General features: G+C 39.4%; 1 protein-coding gene across 1 annotated transcript; it reads right to left on the bottom strand.

The window, feature by feature from the left end:
* Nucleotides 1-1,038: 1,038 nt before the first annotated feature.
* On the bottom strand, nt 1,039-9,480 carry TRIP6 (thyroid hormone receptor interactor 6). Its single transcript, XM_051995972.1, is given in 10 exon segments — nt 1,039-5,812; nt 6,012-6,132; nt 6,559-6,737; nt 7,050-7,219; nt 7,338-7,440; nt 7,870-7,970; nt 7,973-8,249; nt 8,452-8,577; nt 8,682-8,767; nt 9,103-9,480. Coding segments are annotated over 10 exon segments (1,401 nt in total). The 5' UTR covers nt 9,209-9,480; the 3' UTR covers nt 1,039-5,680.
* Nucleotides 9,481-14,014: the final 4,534 nt, after the last annotated feature.

The following is a 14,014-nucleotide window of genomic DNA, read 5'->3' on the forward strand; positions in this document are numbered from 1 at the left end:
CCTACCCGTCTTTCCCTGGATATGGATGGCTCTCTTCATCATAAAATCACTGGAATTGGTCTGAATCATTGTATTGTTGAAGATAGCCATGTCCATTAGAATTGATCATCGTATAATCTTCTTGTTGCTGTGTACAATGATCTGGTTCTGTTCATTTCACTTAGCGTTAGTTCATGTAAGTCTCTCAGGCCTTTCTGAAATCATTCTGTTGATAGTTTCTTACAGAACAATAATATTCCATAACATTCATATACCACAATTTACTCAGTCGTTCTCCAATTGATAGATATCCACTCAGTTTCCATTTTCTTGCCACTACAATGAGACCTGCCACAAACATTTTTGCAAATGTGGGTCCCTTTTTCTCTTTTAAGATCTCTTTGGGATATAGGCCCATCTGCCTACTTCTTTGACAAATCATTTCCTGCAAGAACATAACCATGCTCAATGCTGGGTTCTTGTCCAAATTCCTTTAAATATAAGCTGAAGGGATATTCGTGGTTGTGATATTCTGGAAGACCTCAAACTTCTACTAGTTCCAGGCTAAAATCTGGTGCAAATATCTCTAGGCATCACTACTCCTATCTCTTCTTATCTGTAACATCTCCTAAATAAACCCATCTTTTGCTAAAGAGAATGCTCATTGTGAATTCTTCACATGACAACATTTGGTGCCTACATCAATTTCAATATTGGTGCTCTCCTAAATCATATCCTTTGATACCTACACCTCTATAAAACCCATGTACCAAATGATACAGCAGCCAAATACTTCATGAAAAATTGAATTGAATTATAGGGAAAATCACACGGTAAAATTATAATAGGTAAGGATCCCACAGTCTGCTCTAGACTAGACATATCTAATAAAAAAGAAATTTAAAAAAATTAGGATTCAAATAGAATTGTGGGTACAATACATCTGGCACTTACAGAACATGAACAGAACTAGAATATACATATTTTTTAGTTGTATATACCTTTGCAAAAACTGACGATGTGTTAGGCCTTAAAAATCTCATGAAGAAATGCAAAAAGTGAATTTTAAAAAATATTTTGTAATGACTTCAATACAAGAAAAATTATCAACAAAGAGTCTTTGAAAGAAAAAACCTCAAACTTTAAACTAAGTAATTTAATTTACAAAGAACTGATGGGTCAAATAAAAAATCACAGAAATACTAAGTAATTTCATTAAGGAAATTGACAAGAAAGAGACAGCATTCCACAACTTTTGGAATGATACATTTAAACACACTCATTAACAAAAGAAAGAATTAACAGATCAATTAAGAATTCAACTAAAATAACTAAAAAAGCAATAAAATTTTAAGACTTACTAAAACACAAAGAAAATTTCAGAAAATTAAAGGAGAAATAAATTTTTAAAAACCATTGAGGAGGCAGCTAGATGGCACAATGGATAGAGCACCATCCCTAACGTCAGGAGATCCTCAGTTCAAATTTGACCTCAGATATTAAGTACCTGTGTGACCCTGGGCAAGTCACTTAATCCCAATTACCTCAGCAAAAAATAAACAAACAACAAAACTCCCAAGTCTATTGAAATGACAAATAAAAAGACCAGGAGTTGATTTTTTGGAGGGAAAAAAAAAATAGAAGAGCCATTACAAAGAAAATCAAATTACCAAGAAAAGAAAAAAAAAGTTACAATGTAAATTTACTAGAAAGTATTTTTGTTCAATTATATGCTCCTAAAAATAATTTAAACTGATGAACATTCACAAAAAATAAAATATTCAGATTATTAGAACAAGAATTAAAATAACCTAATCTCGGGGTAGGGGGGAAAACTTTTCTGTAACTTTTGATGTAATCATATGATTTTTATTGCTTTTTGTAATTAACCATGGTTATTTGAATTTGTAGTTTTCCAAGGGAGATGTTTGCTTATTTAAGTTATCTATTTATTGTCAGGAATATTGCAAAAGTGAGAGGAAAATCAAGTTATGAAAGACTTTGAATGCAAAGCAGAGGATTTTATTCTAGATCTTGAAAATAATAGGGAACAAGTGGAGTTTATGAGCTCTGAATAAACCTGAGATTATAGAGACTACTCAGTATAAAGTATGACGTTTATACTTTACTCCTTTTGTTGATATCAAGTTCTTTAATAAATTTGATTGGATTATAGGAGTTTAGCATGAATGAATGCAACTGACACCACAGTAGAAACTTCCAGTGATTGATTTATATATTTAAAAAATATTTAGAATAGCTTTTTATGGTGGCAAAGGATTGGAAAGTAAGAGATGTCCTTCAGTTATGCTATATGAACATGCTAGATACTATTATGTACAAGAAATGATAAAAGAATGGTTTTAAAGAAACCTGGGAAGATATTAGTATGAACTGTTGCAAGATGAAGTGGCCTGGGTTAATACATAGCTTTGACTAGAATCAGAGTCCATCCCATATAGGAAGCCATGGGGTAGCTAGATCCATCTTACACATCTCATTCCTCTCCCAGTTCCAGGGAGGAGGTTATGGAAAGCCAACTAGACACAGATGAAAAGGTGAGGTTCATAAATGAGGGCAAGGGGCAGAGGACCTAACATGCCATGCTATGCAAGGAACCCTCTGCCCACTGAAATGATATTCTCTTTCAGTGTTACTCTCTTTTATCTCCTCCTCACCTATTTCTTTAACAAGATTTTATACCTCTCTTGGGATTTCTCTACTAGAAACTTTACTTCTCTGCGGGGACCTTGCCACTAAGGAATTCAGTCTTTCTATTCACATAGAGCAAAGGCTGACTTCCCAAATGCCAATAATAAACTTCTTTTTATCAGCCAAAAAAAAAAAAAAAAAAATGAAGGCAAGGGAAATCACCATCTTGAATATCCAGCTGGATTAAAGGAAGTCTAGAACTCAACTAGTATTTCCTTTCTCATGTGCACTCCTTCACAATGTCCTAAACTTTACCTCTTGGACACTTTCTTATAGACTGGTCCCCTCTCAAGCTGATCTTTTCTTCATGAAGTAATTCTTCTCACCTATTATTGGTCATTCTCTCCAAGCAACAGGGTTTATTGGAAATCCAACATATGCCTATTGCTTACAGAACTTGTGGTGATTTTTCCTCCTTTTCTTCAGGGCTTTTCTCCAGATTTACTTTCTTTGGAAATACTCCCATTTGTTCTTTATACCTTGCAGAAGATATTTGGGGGAGAGGGAAAAGCAGAACATTTTATAGCATCATCTTGCCTCAATCTTAAATACTGGCTGTTGTCTGGCTAAGATTTCCCCTACTGAAGGAAAGAAGATGAGACTGAGGCTGGCAATTAGAGGTGGGGGCAAGGGTAGTAGTGTGGGAACCTTATCACAACTGTTCTATTGAAACTTTCCATCACTATTTTGTGCTACCACTAAACCAGCTGTCCATCTTACACCTAAAATTTCTTTACTGATTCCACAAAACCTTTTATTTCTACCTGTACCCTCTAAGGCCATATCTCTCAACTTTCTTTAAAAGATTCTTTAAAACCTTTCTTTAAAAGGTTATCCAAATTTCTGCTTTACTCATAAAATTCTGAATTAATCGATTACAAACCTGTGCTTGCTGGCATCTTTTTTGGAAGATTCATATATCTTAAGGGAAAAGGAGAATGGCTGTGAGAAAAAGAGGGAAACATTAGCCCCAGCCAGCAGGAAACTCTAGATTTTTCCCATGATTAAAATAATCTCCATTTTGAGTATGGGGGAAATCTCTTTCTGTCTCGGGAGGCAAAGTAAATTAGAAGGAGTCTAATAAAGCTACTTGGGAATGTACCGCTCTATTAGGGAAACTTGGGGATTAAGAAGTTGAGTGTCAAAGAGCCTACTGCAAGCTGGGAAAGTGAGAAGATCCTACCATATAAGGCTGGAGTGGGGACTGTCTGGCCACAAAATCATTTGCATAATCAACAGCAAGAGAAGATGATCTGAAAATTAGGTACAACCTCCTACTGCTTGAGTTCTGCAAGTTGATAATTTTGTATAGACTCCAAATGATGTTATAAATATCCAAATGGCCAATTGGCCAAAGAGCAGAAGAAAAATTCTGCCCTCCTGATGTAAGGACTTGAATTGAGACTATTTAGTCAAAGAAAACAGGGCAATATGATTACTTCTTTAGTCCTAGAATAATAGATTTACCACAGCAAGGGAGCTTGAAGGCTATCTTGTTCAAATGATTTATTTGTTCAAGGTCACAAAATAAGTACTAAAACTAGAATTTAAAACTGGGCCTTTAACACCTAATTCAGAATTCTTTCCAAATTATTCTGCTTGGTCTTGAAAGCAGAACTAAAAATAAAGAATGGTAACCCCAAAAGAAGCAAATTGTGCTTGATAAAAGAAAAAGCTTCCTACTCGTATTCAGGTTATCCAAAAGGGCTGGTATGAGAGAGTTTCCTCCTTCACTAGAGGTCTTCAAGAAAAGGTTGGATGGTCTCTTGTCAGGCCTCAGTCAAACAAAAAACATTTATTAGGTGCCTGTTACATGCTAGGTACTACTCTTAGTGCTTGTTCTAGAGGAATTTTTTGTTGAGGATTACTTCTATAGCCTTCTGGTTGGTGTCTGCCTTAAGTTTCTTTCTACTCTCTACTCCAAATCATCAGCTATCAAAGTGGCTAACTTGAAGCACAGCTCCAACCATGACACTTCTCTGTTCAGTAAGCTCTAATGGGTCCCTATCACCCTCAGGATCAAAGCCAAAATCCTCTGACAAAGCCTTTCACAATCTAACCCTCTTCTACCTTTCCAATCAGTGACACTGGCCTCCTTGCTCATCCTTGCACAAAACTTCCATTTCCCTGCTCAGTTCATGTTCACAGATCATTGCCCATGCCTAAAAGTCGTTCCCACCTCATTCCCCTTTTCCTAGCTTCTGTGGATTTCTAGAAGTTCCAAGTATTCCACCTTTAACAAGAACTTTCCTAATCCCACTCCTTAATACTAGTGCCTTTCCTCTATTGGTTACCTCCAACTTTGCCTGTACATATTTTATGTAAATCGTTTCTATGTTGTTTCCCCTAATTCTTACCATATAGTAAGTACTTAATAAATGCTTGTTGACCATTAAATGGGGTTATGGTTGGACTAAATGGACCTCTGAAATTCATTCTAAATCTAGAGTCTGTGATTTTAAGTGAAGTCATGTAACTTTCTCTACTCCTTTGTGCTGCCAGACCAGGTGGTTTTTGCAGTCTTGAAGGATTTATTTTAGAGAGGTCCCTCAGCTGCATAATGAATAGCCAAGAAAGTAGGCCTTTTCCATGGTTCAAAGGATCAGATGAATTTGGAGCCCATGAAACTCTTCCTTCTAGAGTAGCACTCTTTCCAAAAAAAGAACAATCTCAGGATCAGTTTCCAGTTCTACTTCTTTCCAGTACCCAGATGTCCAATAAGGCTGGAAACTAAGCATTTAGTCCTTTGGTTGTTTCCCCTCTAAGCCTAAGCAACCAGCCAGTTTTAATCCTCTGCACCTTTCTCCACTCCCTCCCTATATGACAGCAATCCAGCAAAGGAGCAATTCCTGCTCCACTCACAGGCCTCAATAGTTCTGGGGCTCAGTAGTTATGCTTTGAAGATTGGGGGCAAAAGGTGGACTTAGTGTCTAATTGTAAATGGGAGCAAGGAGGAGGACATGATGGCAGGTCATGATGGTGGAGAATCTCAGCAGTCAGTGGTAACAGTGGCCGAGAGCTCCTGTATTCGCCAAGCGCTACAACTCTTGCACAGGATGTGACCATCCAACGGGTAGCAGCCCTGACATTCTCCCTCTGATGATAGCAACAGTCCACATTCCTGAAGGAAAGAAGGAAGAGAAAGGGAGGAAGAAAGGACAAGGAGATAACAAAATCTCACCATCAGGCAAGATTTGCTTCCCCTGCTCCCAGGATCCCCACAGTGCCTCCAACTATAGCTTCCACTTCCTTCCCTAATCTCACCACTCTCTACCTTGTTCCCACCTATTAACACTCCATCCCAGTATATGGCCCCTGACCTCGCATTTGTAGCAACCAATGTGGAAACTTCGATCAAGGGCAACAATCCTCACAGTCTCCTCTTGCCCAGGTTCAGGCATAATAGCACCACCACACACAGAGCATCGAGGAGCAAATTTCCTGAGGGTAGAGTGAAGAAGGGTAGTGAGACAGGGTAGTAGAAGAAAAACGGTATCCAGGGAGATAGAAGTCAAAAATCAGAGGAAAATAGCATGGATTGGAGAGAAATATTACTACAGACAGAAGAATGATAGTTAGAATGGCATAATGGAAAGATATCATCTTGAGGTCACAGACCTGGGTTCAAAACCTATTTCTACCACTTTCCATGCTAGTAGACATTTCACCCTACTTCTCTGTTCTTTAGTCCGCTCACTTGTAAAAATGAATGATTGGACTAGGTGGCTTCTCAAATTTTTTCTCGTTGTAACATTATGTGATTCTATAAATGAGGTAAAGATTTGGAGGAACTGGCATAAGTCGGGGAATGGTGTTGTTTAGACTACAGGAAAGACTAAGGGGCAGAGGGAGGAGATGTGTCAGTACCTGTGGAAGTCTTCAATGCAGTGGATCTGGCTAGTGGCATCCACCGTGAAAGGAATGCCATCAAGACCTTGGTGACATACAACACAAGTAAAGCAACTAGGGTGATAGGCTTTCCCCATAGCCCGCAGGATGCGATCCAAGATAGGTTGGGAGCACATCGAACACTTCTCTAGGGTAGCCTGTCGAAGAAGGAACAGAATAGCCCCCTTAACTTTCCAATCAAACTCCATGCCTGAGTCTGTGTCTATACTTCCAGCATCTCATTATCTTAGCACTCAACCAAATCTCAGGATTTTCCCCATTCCCCACTTCAGCTCCTAGACTCCTCTAAGGGAATAACCTGAAGATCCATACCCTACCTGGAACAGACTACAATGCAGCTACCCAGACCTGGCTTCCCTTGTAGATTAAATTATCTACTTTCCTATCTTGGCAATTCTTTCTGATCGCAAATCTTCCTTCACTCTCCACACTGACCTCTTGTCACTTACCACATAGCAACCTTCACAATATGCCTTTCTTTCTATTGCATAGAAATGCTGGCCCCGAAGCTGAGCCCTGCATGTGGAGCAGACAAAGCAGCCAACATGGAAGACACGATCCAGGGCGATAACTCCAGCACCATCCCCTACTATGTCCTCTCCACAACCCCCACATCGGCCTAAGGATCAAGGCAGGGGGTAGGAGAAACGGAAAAGAGAGATTCAATTTAGTCTAGGGAACACCAGAACATCTCTGCACAATTCTGAAAAAATCCAGATGATTAGACCCTGGCTCACCAAAGTATTCCCCACTGGGTGGATGGTTCATGTCATACACTAGCTTCTTGGTTAATCTTTCCAGCTCTTCCTCAGGGGGGTCTCTGCTGGGAGCAGCCTGGGGCTATGAGAAGAGGGGACAAGAATGAGGCTTAATCTCATCTGTTCCCAGTCCTACTCCTAATTTCCTAAGAAGAAGGAGCCAGGTATTACAAACAATCACATATTAGTAAATAACAATTCACATTAAATAGCATTTTTGAATTTCTATAAGGCAAGTATGATTATCTTCACTTTAAAGAGGAAGCTGCAATGAAATGATTTGCACAATCACTCAGTAAATGTTAAAGAGTTAGAACTCACACTTGGGTCTTTTAGTCCCAAACCCCAGTGTTCCTCCCATGAGAACTGATTGCCAATTCTCTCTCACATTCCCTCTTTCCTCTCTTCCATCCATCCATCTTTCTTTTAAGGAGTTTTGCCACCCCTACTCCAGAGTCACTCCCAACCAGTTCCCATCAATAACCTAAGCATTACAGTCTCCCTGGCTCACCTTGGATATATATCCTCCTCCTGTTCTTCTTCCTCCTTTCGGGCCAGAATTTCTAACACTCTCCTCTTTGGCCCTGAGCTCTCTATGCCCCTCATAGGAACCCCCCAAGATTCAGCCCAACTGGTGGAAGGAGGGTAAGGAGCTGGAGCTGGGCTAGCGGCTTGAGGCATACCCCTCCAGGACTGACCATATCCCCTCACAGGTTGAGCCACCTTCACCTGCACCGGGAAGGCAGGACCAACTGGAGTGCTAGCTGTAGTATAGGAGGCAGGGGTAGGGCCCCCATAAGATGGGGCTGGGATTCTTGGTGGAGTGGACCCTCCTCCACCCGGTTTCAGGAGAGCCATGCGGTTGGGAGGGGGTTGAAGGGGTTCACATGCCTATAGAGAAAGAGATAGAATGGGATGAGTAGTATCTACCTTGGCAACCTGCTCTTCAAGCTCATATATTAAGACAAACCCTAAAGTCCTGGAATAGAAAAGGTTAGATTTGGCATCTTGTAGAAATTATGGAGGAAAGATTTTCCTGTTCTACAAAGACATGTTGGAGAGGCAAAGGATGAGGGCTCTGAGAGGGAATCACCTGTCTGTTTGGCCGATATGGGGCATGATCCCTACTACTATCCAGGTCAGCCAGCATGCTGGTCAGGGAATCTATTTCTGCATCCAAACTTCTTAGGTGTATGGCTCCCCTGTCTGGTCGAAGCCCCTGAAGTCAAGAAGAAATGAGACAAGGGAGTAAGGAAATTTCTTCACCCTTTTCCTGGGAACTCAAACATCAAGCCCCCAACTCAAAATCTTTCTACTTCCTACCTGTGTGCTTTGGGATGCTCTAGGGCATCTTCCCAAGACGGGTGCCAGTTCTTCCGGTCGGCCGGGGCCCTGATAACTTTGCTCTGCTGGAAAATGGTAGGAGCTGACTACACAGGAAGGGGAATTAAGGAACTGGTTAGGGGAGGAGAGAAAAGGAAAGGGGAAGAGAAAAGCAGGCTTTCAGGAGTACTGCTCCCTGAGGCCAAGTGTCTGCACGGTCCAGGTTTTAAGAGAAAGGAACTAGGAAGAAGTGAGACCAGCGCGCAGCCGGGGGGTGGGGGTGGGGCGGGGCACTGGGGTCTGCAGCAGGGGATCAGGAAAAGGAAAGGAAGTAGGGAATAGGAATCCAGACGGGGAGCGAGCCCCAGAGATACAGAAACTCTTCATTCCCTAGGTCGTGGGCTGAACATGCATCGGTTACCTGCTCCGTGGACTAACGGGCCAGAAGGGCCCCGCAAAAGTGTCCTTCCCTGGGGTAGCCTGGTCGGCTCTGGCTGTTTTGGGGGGAGCCAGGTGGGGCCAGACATGGCAGGGAAGGAGGTGTTCTCCAGGAGTGGAGAAGCGGGGGGGAACTCTGGGGTCACGTTCTTCCAACGGAAGTGGCCTCTTTTTCTCGTTCTCCACCTTGATTCCGGATCCAGCTCGGAGAAAGAAGAAACTTTCTGATTTCTCTTTTTTCTTCTTCACCAATTTTGGGGGAGCCACGCCCCCACTGACATCATTGCATTCCTAAGTGATGAAGATCACGTGGTGGCCCAAGACTCCGCGCTTTCCACGCCTCTCTCTTGCCTCCTCTCCACCTCAGCCCCTCAGACTTACGTTTGGAGGACGGCACCCAATGTGGAGATTGATGTTCAGGCACCAAACGTTGGGGTTCTTTCAAGTCAAAAATTTACACTGGCTATTCTCTTTGGCAAAAGGTAGGTTTTATTTAGGAGAGGAGGTTACAGACAAAATGAGATTAAGAATAAATAACAGGAATGGTAAATAGGAAATAGACTTGGAAGAGCGTATAGTTAACAAGAAAAGGTTTTTTTTTTTTTCTATTTTGTTTTTGTTCTTATTTTTATAATAATAGTTCATTTTCAAAGTACATGCAAAGATAGTTTTTAACATTCCCCCTTGCAAAACCTCGTGTTCCACCTTTTTCTCCCTCCCTCTCTCCCCTTTCAGCAAGCAATCCAATATAGGTAAAATGTGGAATTCCTCTGAACATATTTCCACATTTGACTTGCTGAGTGAGAAAAATCAGATCAAAAGAGAGGAAAAACAAGTAAACAATGACAACAAAAAATGAAAATACAATGCTTTCCTTTGATGCACATTCAGTCTCCATAGTTCTCTCTCTGGATGCAGATGGCTCTTTCTTTGTTCTTTTCTTTTTTTTAGCTTTTTATTGTCAAAACATATGCACAAATGCTTTTTCAACATTGGCCCTTGCATAGCCTTGTGTTTCAGATTTTCCCTTCCTTCCCCCCACCCTCTTCCCTAGATGGCAAGCAGTCCAATATATGTTATACATGCTAAAATATATGTATAAACATATTTATACAATTCTCTTGTTGCACAAGAAAAATCAGATGAAAAAGGAATGAAAATGAGTAAGAAAGCAAAATGCAAGTGAACAACATCAAAAAGAGTGAGGATGTTATGTTGTGATCCACATTCAGTTCCCACAGCCCTCTCTCTGGTTGTAGATGTCTCTTCTCATTACAAGATCATTGGAACTGCATCAGTCATCTCATTGTTGGAAAGAGTCATGTTCATCAGAATTAATTATAGTATAATATTGATGTTGCTGTGTAGAATGATCTCCTGGTTCTGCTCATTTCACTTCACAGCAGATGGCTTTCTATCACACTACTGAAATTGTCTTCAATCATCTCATTGTTGAAAGGAGCCAAGTTCATCACAGTTGAACATCACATAATCTTGTTTCTGTGTATATAATGTTCTCTAGTTTCTACTCACTTCCCTTAGTATCAGCTCATGTCTTTCGAGGTTTTTCTGAAATTAGCCTGCTCATCATTTTTTATAGAACAATAATATTCCATCACATTCATACACCATAACTTATCTAGTCATTCTCCAACTGATGGGAATCCACTCTGTTTCCAGTTCAAAAGGAAATGGATTCATGTGCAAAAATGTTTGTGGCAGCCCTCTGTAGTGGCAAGAAACTGGAAACTGAGTTTGTTGGAGAATGGCTGAATAAATTATGGCATATGAATGCTATGGAATACTATTGTCCTATAAGAAACAACCAGCAGGATGATTTCAGAAAGGCCTGGAGAGACCTACATGAACTTATGCTAAGTGAAATGAGCAGAACCAGGAGATCATTATACATGGCAACAACAAGACTATATGACGATCAATTCTGATGTATGTGACCCTCTTCAACAATGAGATGATTCAAACCAGTTCCACTTGTGCAGTGATGAAGAGAGCCATCCACACCCAGAGAGAGAATCATAGGAACAGAGAATAGAACACATTCTTACCTTTTCTGTTTTTATTTGCTTACATTTTGTTTTCTTTTTCAGTTTTTCTTTTTCTTCCTCAGTTTTTCTTTTTCTTCTTTCTTGATATGATTTTTCTTGTGCAACAAGATAATTGTATATATATAAGATCTAACATGTATTTCAACATATTTAAAATGTATTGGACTACTGTCAGCTAGGGGAAGAGATAGGGGGGAGGAAGGGAAAATTTGGAATAAAAGGTTTTGCAAGGGTCAATGTTGGAAAAATTACCCATGCATATGCTTTGTAAATAAAAAGCTTTACTAAAAACAAACAAACAAACAAAAAAAAAGAAAATGGGTTTTTAGCATTTAACAAATGGAAAAGACAGATTCCTTAGTGGAACTCACAATTAACCAGAAGAAAGACTGACAGGCTAAATCCATAGAGGGATTTTGCATTCTAGAAGAGTTAGCTATAAGAAGAAAGACACCATGGGACATGATGGGAGGATGAGAAGAGAGTAGGAGGAAGGGATGAGGAGATAGACACTAGGAGGCAAATTGCTGTAGCAGGCTATAATCCCAAAATGGTTTCAGCTACATTGGCATGGGCCATTGACAGATTTAGAGGGAAAATTTAACCTTGGAGTTTGACATAACTTAGATTTCTGACTTGATCTGGAAAGGTGGAGCTACCCACAACCTCCACAAAAGATGGAACTATAAGGTTGAACTGATCCCCATCAGTACTTTCCCCCCACACATATATACACACATATATGCATATATGTACTTATACACATATTCACTTATATTTTTACATGAATTTGCAATATGCCCCCCCTTCCTTCCCTGTTGAAAAAAACACATAACAAAAAACAAAACTGTCTTCATACACACACAAAACAAATTCCCACATTAGCCATTGCTGAAAATGTTCCTACTTTTAAAATTTCACAGGTTCACTTGATCTTTGAGTTTTTCATAAACTATGCTATTATGTTTATTTTCTTTCACATACTATGTACTTCATCTGTTCCACTGTTTAATCTCTTCCAATTTAAACCATGACCAACTATACTAATGATTACTGTTTTGCAGTAAAGTTTAATGATTACTGCTGTACAGTACAGTACAGATCCAGCAGGAGATGAACCTGGCTATTTAATTTTTAAGTTTTTTCCTTATAATGTTGGCTTTGTATAAATTGTATTTCCGGTTGTATCCACTTAGTTTTGCATCTTATCATAGAGTTCTTCCCAGTTTTCCACGGAAATTGTCAAGTTCGTCATTTCTTAGGGCACAATAACATTCTCTTACAGCCAAATATCATACTTTGTTTCCCCAATAGAAGAAAAAGTTTTTATTAATTTCCAATTTTTTGGCTACTACAAAAAGAACCACTATAAATATTTTTGTTTACCTAAGTCTCTTTTCTCTTTCTCTGATCTAAGATATAGATCTACTGATAGTATAGCTGGATTGTGAGATATGCACCTCCTTTGTAACTTTGGGCATCATTCTAAATTGTTTTCCAGAATGGCTTGGACCAATTCACAGTTCTATTATGTGTACTAATGCCTATTTTTCTTGAATTCCCCTCCACAAACTTTGTCTTTTGTAGAGGGCTGAAATTTTGAATAGGTGTACTTGAATCAGACAACCAGCACTTAAGGCTAATTACTTATTCAATATAAGAAAATTACTCTATTAGCATATATTTGGATAAATTGCTCTTTCTCACAGTTGATGTTGGCTGAATGATTGGTGTTAAGATAAATGTAGGCAAGGATTAGACGGTGGGATGAAACAGGCCAGAGTCACTTTGCACAGGATGAGGAGGAGAGAATTTGGTGACTTTGGACTCAAGAATCCAGGATAGATCATTGGCAAGCCTAGTGGCAGTTTGTCTGCCCCTTCTCCCTCTTATGTCTGCCCTCACTTCCACCCCTAAAGACCAAGGACTTTAATTTATCCTGATTCTGGCTGATCCTGAGGCCCTCCAAGGAACTAGCCCGTACTTCTTAGTCATTTTTCTATTTTGTCATTTTTGCTGGCCTAATGCATCCATCAGGAGTTACTTTCATTTTCACTTCTTTAATTATTAGTGATGTAGAGCATTTGTTATATGGTTATTTGCAGTTTGGATTTCTTTCAAAACAGCTTGTTTTATCCTTTAACTATTTATTAATAGGGCTGTGGCTATATGTTCTTATAAATTTGAATGAATTCTTTAATTTTATTAGATATCAGATCTTTAGCACAGAAATTTGCTACAGAGATACATTTCCTATTTATCTAATTTACTTCTAATTTTAACCATATTATATTTGTGCAAAAACTTTTAAAATTGTGTGAGTTCTATCATCTGTTTAGTCATGAACCCTTCTTCATCCATAGATATAGATCTGAAAGATAATTTCCCCCAATGCTCTAATTTCTTTATGATATGAACTTTTATATCTAAGTTATATCTCCATTCAAAGCTTATTTTGATGGATACTGTGAAATGTTGGTCTAAACCTAATTTCTTGAGCAGATCATTATACACTTCGACAACGATATTATATGAGGACATATCTTGATGGAAGTGGATTTCTTTGACAAAGAGACCTAACTAAGTTTCAATTGATAAATGACGGACAAAAGCAGCTACACCCAAAGAACGAACACTGGGAAACGAATGTGAACTATCTGCATTTTTGTTTTTCTTCCCGGGTTATTTATACCTTCTGAATCCAATTCTCCCTATGCAACAAGAGAACTGTTCGGTTCTGCAAACATATATTGTATCTAGGATATACTGCAACATATCCAACATATAAAGGACTGCTTGCCATCTAGGGGAGAGGGTGGAGGGAGGGAG

The sequence above is a fragment of the Antechinus flavipes genome, chromosome 4, assembly GCF_016432865.1.
Source record: "Antechinus flavipes isolate AdamAnt ecotype Samford, QLD, Australia chromosome 4, AdamAnt_v2, whole genome shotgun sequence".
Lineage (NCBI taxonomy): Eukaryota > Metazoa > Chordata > Mammalia > Dasyuromorphia > Dasyuridae > Antechinus > Antechinus flavipes.